We start from the raw sequence: 8,834 nt of genomic DNA, 5'->3' as shown, positions 1-8,834 counted from the left end.
TGGCCATCCCGTCACGGAGAGGTGTGCAGCACGCCACCCGGACTGCGCAGTAAATGAGCTAGCACACGTCGGCCCACGGTCTGTGGATCACGCTGGCGGATTGGGCTCAATGTGGGTCCATGTTGAACTATAGGGTCCCCTGTCACAAGTATGTACCCGCGCCAGCCATTCATGGACAGTCCATAAAAGTGATTGTAGTGAGAAGGTTTATTATCATTTCTGTGGATTTTCCCATCAATGATAGTGGAAATTGGATCGTCACATTTGTGTGGAGATGAATGTATGTAAGGATGACTGTCAGCACGAGATAAAAAGAGGGAACAACCTCAAATATGTGGCCTTTTCTACCGATTATGTTCACAAGTCAAATTGTCCAAACAAGACTTCTGTAAACACACAAAATCAACCGTAAAACCATGCCGTTGTTTTTCTCCTTTATTGACATATTTACATCATATCTATAGTTGCATGGTTTATTATATAGAATGTGAATACATATGTAACATTCGTAGTTAACTGGAAGGAGCACACCGATGCATGAAATGAACAATATTTTATAAAATCTTTCATACTCATATTTACAATGTAATAAACGCAAATATACAAATCCAGTTATCACAAGTTAACTTTAAAGGAAGTCCATTGGTTGTTAGACCTATTGTTTAAGATTTCCAGAAGTCAACGTGTTACCGGTACTGATGCAACGAAGTGTATTATTCAGTATACAGCTTGATAAGACGGGACTGGTATTGTTGTCGGTTAAGTTTCAGTAGTAAATTGCACCATACTTAAAGCACATTCGCTTGGTCAAGTTCTCTGGCAGTATTACAGCGAGCGCGGAGGATTACATAAGGTTGATATTCATTGAAGTTCCACTTAGCGATCATTCGGAGCTTGACAAGACGCACCATCACAAAGGGTGTACGTAGCTCCTTCAGAGAGCGGACCTAGTTAAGGGCGGGTATAGATTGTTCTCCCCACTCTTGTGCAGGTGTTCGCCCTTACCTTCACACGTCCTGAATACACCTGTTCACAGGCTTCCTCCTCGATGTGACCCTGCATATACTTAGACGATTATCGCCATGGCCATTTTACAACATAGTATGCCAAAACTTTGCATCGCCTGGAAAATGAACACTACGAAATGGCCATGAAAGACGGAGTTTTGTGCTTATGGTGACCAGATCTTTCCCTCACACGTTACAAAGTCAATGTGTTTTCTTCTCTTTTTTTCAGCACTTTCAGTAATTGTACATTGTACGGCCTTTGTCAGCCAGTCGATCACGTGACCACGTATATCGACACAGTTTCCCCTCTCCCCTTCACTTTTTCCTCGTCACACTCAAGCTGGCTTCAGTCTTTTCTCTTGCACACCTGCTCATGAATGGACAGGATTCAAATGAAAGTCGTGTCTAAACGGTTTCCACCAAGACCCTTTAACTTGGATATAACTGGACAGTGGTGAACGATTATGAGGTCCATTTAATCTCTGACAAATCACCAAGCGACACTGATAAGCAAGTCCCCGTGTTAGCAGAACTCGCAAACACATCTTCACATGAACACGCCCGTTACAAACACGATGGAGATATTTCCTCAGCTAATACCTGTAAACGCCACACATAAACCTGTTTGTTGAGCACAATCAGTGACATCCGCATGTCGCAGCGACCATGTCGTCATATTGTTTTAATATCACGTTTTCTTCGTCATCAAAATAAAGAAGACTGAAAGAGTAAAGTTTGTTGGGGACACAGCATGGCGTAGACACATCCTTGCCGACGTGGAGAGCGTGAACTATACTCTGTACAGTGGCGTGGTTTGTAGGTTTCTGATTCTGTCCCAGCGGAAATGGACAATCCCCACTACAGTGATAAGCGTTATATCTTTTAGGGGAGATGATCCAGCCAGACCAACCTATTTCCTCAAAGTTAACGAACATGTCGTACCGAGAACACGACTTCCGGTGACGTCGTTTGTAGTCCAAGGCACGCCGACGACGGGAATCTCGCCGACGAGGGCTAGCCCTTCTCGTTTCTCGTTTTCGCCGCATGCCTCCTTGGTAGCCGATATCTTGGAGGATTCTACTGTTGGAGGCCTCGGCGCGGTGTCTCTCGTTCAATAGCCTGATCGCATCCTTAAATTGCTGAGTTTTCGTCTGCACAGCCTGTTGCTCCCGCCTGCGGATGTCTTCCTTTATCTGAACATAATCTGCAACAAAAGAGAACAACAAGTCGGTCATTTTTACCCTTATATATTGACAACTACCGAATTGCAAATACTTATTATAAGTTTTTATAAAGAAAGCTAGGAATAAAAAAAATATGGTTATAGAAAAGTTAGTACTAGAAATGTATTAATCAGAACGTATATGATTATACAGGCTGCAGTAAAAGTCTGCACCAGATGCATAGTATCTTGGTTTATTGTTTCTAACTGATTGCTGTTTGTACCTTAAGGTTCTCTGACCGAGGGGTATATAGAGAACCTCATAAAGACCACTCTTCCAATGCTGATGATATCACTTTTTCGGACTCGGATTCGTCCCGAATAGCCTGATGGTTCATTTTTTCCCGATCGTTTTGCAAATGGTATTATGTACCGATCCACTTGTCTAATTTATAAACAACAGAGTCTGAGTCTTGGTGATTTTTGATACATTCAGAACTCAGCGAATTACAATAAACACCACTGTTCAGTATTGTTATGCATTAAACTGGCTACATCCAGCTGGCCATAAGGATAAGTTTACCTTCGTCATCCGGTGAGATGTAATTCCTATGTTTGGCTGTGCCGTCATCCGTGAAGACCACCAGAGCTGGCTGCTTGCTGTCGTGATGCTCATTGCGCTGCGCAAACCGGATGTAACTTCCGTTGACATGGACTCCTTTGAGTGACGTGGCCGTGACGAGGAAGCCTACAGAGGAGACAGTTACAAATAAATTGGGATGGATGTATACCTCCTTATAAACATTGTAAATATCATGGCTGTGAAATCTCAAAGGGATGTATTTAATATAGGAGATATACTTTTATGGCACGGTACTTCTAAAAGAGCCGTTGGATAATTCATCATTTTAAGCCGGATTGAAAATCGGGGGCTAATTCCACAAAGCCATTTCTGACTTAATTCAGATAATTTACTTTTTCGGGGCGTGCTTTGGGGACTTAAAATGTTCATAAATGCTATTTTAAGATATATGAGTTAGAATTTCAGTTTGAAGTTCTAAAATCTAGGCATTGTGACAAGCTATTTAATTTTGACAAAATCAGAAATTACTTGATGGAATCGGCCCAATGCTGCCGGATTCATTGCGTGAGCATTTCAGATTTGAATGTCCCGATCTATGGCTTGTCTACCCTAAAACTTTCGTTTCCTATATTACTTTTACGTCGGAATGTAACTGACCTAGTCAGTATGTAGCAATTAAGATCTCCAGCCGTTGAGATCTTCAGCCAGGACCCAATTGACATTTGACGTTGAAAATCAAACATATGTATTGCTGATTTAACTACTAAATTACGTGTCTTTAAAAATCCGTAGTTTATCTGTTACATTGATCATCTGCTACGAGAGTTTACGAGAATAACCATTTAGTCATCTGCCAAATAACATAGCACAGCAATTGACAATTTAACAGAAAAATATCCTCCCCTAGGAATTACAGTGTTGTCTGAAAAACTGATCGCTTCTGTAAGAACTTGTGAAGCTTGTGTCCTTTCAGAAGAGCTTACCGTGGTTGGGCCTTGTCCCGTTAGTCCATTCCTCTACTGCCCTGAGGACTTTGAACACTAGCCAGCCGTGTATGTGAGAACTAACCCTCTTGGCGTCAAGCAGACGCACTCCGGCGCGAGAAGTCAGGGCGGACGGGTCCAGAATCTGAAACACCTTCATCTGAAACAATCAAGATCGGAATGGGTTACATTGTTGTTGTTATATGATACACACATATGACTGGAGCGTTAAAAGTGTGTAGGATGTTGTCAAAACAGTGGGCAATGGCTCAGGCTACAAGTCACGGACGGTGGGTCTAGGGATGAGTACTGTTGCTCGACAGTGAGTGGGTTTTGCACTGTGCAGCTCTGCCTTTGATCAATTCTTTTCCAATTGTGCTCCTGGAAGACTTATCCCAGGTCAAATGTGCTGAAGCGTCGGCGGTTGACCAAAGAAATCATGTTTATGTCAACGATTAAATGTGTCCGAGACATTTATTTTGCAACTTGCTCAGATAGCGATTTCCGACTTTGGAATTTGATGTGGCTTTCTTGTCCAAAATCTGGACACGTGTCTCCCTGACCGCAAAGGTAACTCACGACTGCTTCTCTACTACTTAGAACCCGACTCACTGCTGTTTTTTTTTTTGTTTTTTTTTTTTTTTTTAAATGGGAAATCATTAATAATGGTTATATATTTTCTGACGTTCTGTTTGGTGTCGCGGTGGAACGCCAACATTATTTTTATTCACTACAACAATATTGAAGAGGGGGACATTTTTAATGTCCCGACAGTCACAATCGATGGGTACTTAGTCACACATGATGTTAATTCAGGTGTGAGACGTCAGTGCGTGTGACCGTTGGAAGATCGACCTTACCTCGACCACGTGGGGCGGTCTGCTTTCATGTGCCTGGGATGGTTTAGGGCGCATTTTGAAGAGATGAAACTCAGCCTGTAGAATCTGCTCCTCGTCTTCCAGATGACTGACGTTATAGCGGTACTGCATGCGCTCTGTCGTAGCTGTAAGAAGAAACAAGAACCTGAGCAAAGCCTTCACACGAAGTTACCTGTTCGGGTGTGCTGTTGGATCACTGCATGTGGAGGATAGCTCCCTTCTGACAGGAAACCGAAAGAGGTTTGCATCTAAATTGTGGCATGCATTCAGGACTAAATATCTCTAGACTTCTAAACCACAGCTACCTTTAAGAGACGTGTTATCGCCTCCAGTAGACGTGTTAGCACTCCAACAGGCTTGTTAGCACTGTTGTTAGCACTCCAACAGGCTTGTTATGGCTTGTTAGTAGACGTTTTTGAACAATATTTGATCATTACTTAACGTGATATATACTTTCGATTTATTCATTTATGTGGTGACAGCTAATTTTAAGGTAGAGGAAAACGGCATTTTCCTAACAGAATTTGAGGATATCCGTTACAGGAAGTATGTTCAACACAATATCGTGTTAATTTAATAGAATCTTTATTTATTTATTTATTTATTTATTTGATTGGTGGTTTACGCCGTACTCAAGAATATTTCACTTATACGATGGCGGTCAGCACTTTGGTGGGAGGAAACCGGACAGAGCCCGGGGGAAACCCACGACCATCTGCAGGTTACTGGGAGACCTTCCCACTTACGGAACAGAATCTTTAAGTTGAATTAATAAAACATGTGTAATAACAGAATACATTTTAGCATCACTCAAACAACAGTCTTTCTGTTAAAATTAATAGATTAATTTTTTCAGTGTATATTTTGCACGGAAAGAAACGGTCGTAGTTAAACGTATGATATCGGTAGGCCTACATTACAGCGGTATACTGCGAACAAACATCTTAAGCCCCTACAGATGTTTATCACGTTAAGACGTGATACCTGTACGACACAGTGACATATGGCATGGTTACACTCCAGCGATACTGGTACGGCACAGTGACATATGGTATGGTTACACAATGTCGCACATGAAAGACACCTGCATTACTCGTACGGCAGAGTTGGGAACACTTTATGTCACAATATCGTATAGTTAAAACACAGGCTCAAAACATAGCGCTTGTAACGTCTACCCGGCATTTGCACAATTTGGCTAAAAATCAGATTTCGCTTGGTTCGACTTGGGATTCGTCAGGTACATGCCAAATGGGTGTGGTTTAGGCCAAGTACTCTGGTTTCCTCCACCCGTAAGCGTGAAAGCTGCCGTGGAAGTGAAAATTTCTTCAAGTATGGCGGTAAATAACAATGAAATAACCACGCGTCCGTTGTGGAGCGTTACAAGGTTTTGTACAACATTTACATATACATCAATCGGTGCATCCATTATTGAAGAAATATATATTGCATAATATACTATACTAGCGTGTTGTTTGCCGGGTTTAGAACATTTATCTCGGAAGCATACTGTAGGGTTGGACTGATCAAATTTGTTGGGTTGTGAAGATAAAGAGTCTCAGCAATATTAGAGGTGGAGAGATCATATAAGCACCTTATAATTGTAGCTTAACCATGTGTGAGACAATTCCGGGTTACTTGATAGTGTGGTATATTTGAATAGGGGGCCCGTAGTTGACGATGAATTTGGAGTGGCCGCTATCTATCTCCTGGACCAGGACGCGTCGTGTGGGCTTGTGTGACATGCAGTGTTATCGGATCCCGTCCTTATCCCGCACAAGCCTTCATTATACGGGGTGACATAAAAACACTATCAGCTGTGCGGCTTAGTGTAGTGTCAGAAATGCTTTTTTCCAGTTAATTTTACCCACCCACGGCCTTACGTGTACTATTTATGTGTTAGCTCAAGTGAAGCGTTACACGGCAACACCGCAAATTCTACCCTCGATGAGTAGTTCTATTCTCGACTCTAATTAAAAATCTCCGAGAAAGGACGTTCGTCTGTTCGGACGTGCCTGTCATGTTTGCAGGGTTTATCACTCGCTGGATGTATATTATAATAGTTTTCACAGCTCACTTATATCCCAAGTCCACCCTATACTCTGTTCATTGTTCCTATTACTATGTCTCGATACACCAAAATAACGAAGTTTGTACAACGATTCAAGCTATATATCACGGATGTTATCAGGGGTAATAACAACACTGAAGTATTTTCATTAAAAGGGTATGTAGGAGCAAGTTTCACATTCAGTGTTAGGCTGGGCGCACGGGAGACCAAAGTGGTCTTGCATATTAGAGCTTTACTAAATGTCAGTTGATATCTAGCGCTTTCTGTGGGCAGTTTAATTGAATCACTAAGCCTGAGCGAGTTCTGTCTTGTCTTTGCCACCCAGAGCTGTGACTCTGGGCGATATAAGAGCCGCGGGTGGCAGCACGGGGCCGGACCATCAGAAAATGTGTGGGGTGGGGATTTGTCCAAACTAATTCAGCACATTCCGGCTGTAAAGTTGTTAGGTATATCATACGATAGGTAAACGACACTATATTCAATTTCCTCATAACGATGGTGCATAAGAGATATCAACATAGTGTATATAAAAGTCATACGAATTCCCTGCCCATGCGATATTTCACGCACATTAGCACAAGGCCAAATGATACGACTGGCTAACCTATTGGCATTTCAATCTCACATTCGTCACTTATCCTGTAGAACGTTTACTGATACAATAAAGTATGAAACACGAGACATTTCCATTCGCAGTATAGTACTGTGGGTGGTACGTATATGTCTTCACGTGCACCCTAAACTTTATTCCTGGTAACTAGATCGACACGGAGGCGATCACTTTCTTTATTCAATGTTTTATTAATCAAAGAAATGACTGAACTGGATGTATTAAATATATCCCGTAATTTACTGAATAATTAACTCCAGAAATACACCCAAAAGAATCATGGCGAGTGGACACTGCAAATCTGAGTTACTCTGGTGTCATAACACCTTTCTACGAAAAATATCCGATGTGCTGAAAACTAAACGAAAACTAATGTTAAGATCTAAAGACATGCTCCGCAGGTCTGGTATCGGAAAAGAAACTTGTGGTGAACTTACCGCGGTCTGGAAAGCTTCTGACTACATCAGCATCGAACGGCGTTTTGCTTTTCACCAAGCCCCCTTCGTCTGTGATACTGTCAAATAGCTCCACCATGTACTGAGGCGGAGCCCGGTGGTGAAAGTCTGCGGGAACACGAGAGATTCCAAAAACTCGAGACAGCCTGTCAATGGCATCCGTGTCGAAATGTTCTTCTCTTGTAGCTGATGGTTTCTCATGTTGTCTGCTATCTGTCTGACCACACAAACTCAGCAAAACTAAGGCCACTAATACAACACTGCTCATATAAATACACGGGAAAGCCCTGGCGCCAGGATGTCTGGAGCGAATGGTGACTATCATCTTGGCGGATAACACATTGAAAGGGAAAAGCCTCGATGACGTCTGTTAATAAACGACACAATGTGCTGGAACGACAGTGCCGAGTGCCCCAGACACTGGCCCCCAATCCACCAACTAGTTCTTTGTCACTCAAGCCTGAAAAATCAGCCTAATCTTATTGAAGAAGGCAAGTGGGTACACGACAAGGTGTCAAAGGTAATCAGCCGACTGCATGGGGAACCGAAACGGGGAGCAATTCAGAAGTGAAGCCGAGCTTGATTGCTCTTTTGTGGCCACAAGGTAAAAGCCTTTCCCTGCCATTAGCGCCATGTTTTCAGACTGCACGTCCTCCAACTTTCACACATTGTTACCTTCCATATTATCTCCTGTTTTCTTTAATCACCCATCTCTATTATGAGAGTGGCCACCTAAAGAAGGTGCTTCAGGATTGGGCAGAGCGCTGGTGTATGCCGTGCTGTAGTGAGTCCACCTGCACACACTCGAGTGAAGTGACGGGTCGCACGATAGCTCCGGATTGACGTTCCCACAGCCCGACCCTCTCTGCTACCTGTGGCTAGCGCGGGACAAAGCCTACTGCATTACCTCATAAACAAACACAGGATACTATTCAAAAAACTTTCGGTGAAAAAATTCAACTAAACATTTACACTTGCTGTTAGATATATATACAAAATCTAAGAGATTGTAGCTGAGCATGCCGTGCGCGTATACGTTCACAGTGAGAGAACCATTTAACCCACGACTGTAGCTTGCCCCTGGT

At 42.7% G+C, this 8,834-nt stretch overlaps 1 protein-coding gene across 1 annotated transcript; it reads right to left on the bottom strand.

The window, feature by feature from the left end:
- Window positions 1-436: 436 nt before the first annotated feature.
- On the bottom strand, window positions 437-8,425 carry LOC135482260 (bone morphogenetic protein 2-A-like). Its single transcript, XM_064762149.1, has 5 exons — window positions 7,732-8,425; window positions 4,596-4,738; window positions 3,736-3,895; window positions 2,753-2,917; window positions 437-2,211 (listed from the first exon to the last, which is right to left on the bottom strand). Exons 1-5 carry the CDS (start codon window positions 8,072-8,074, stop codon window positions 1,646-1,648), a joined length of 1,377 nt encoding a protein of 458 aa, XP_064618219.1. The 5' UTR covers window positions 8,075-8,425; the 3' UTR covers window positions 437-1,645.
- Window positions 8,426-8,834: the final 409 nt, after the last annotated feature.

The sequence above is a fragment of the Liolophura sinensis genome, chromosome 1, assembly GCF_032854445.1.
Source record: "Liolophura sinensis isolate JHLJ2023 chromosome 1, CUHK_Ljap_v2, whole genome shotgun sequence".
Taxonomy (NCBI): domain Eukaryota; kingdom Metazoa; phylum Mollusca; class Polyplacophora; order Chitonida; family Chitonidae; genus Liolophura; species Liolophura sinensis.
The sequence above is the reverse complement of the archived record's forward strand: the minus strand, read 5'-3'. Positions and strand labels throughout refer to the sequence as shown.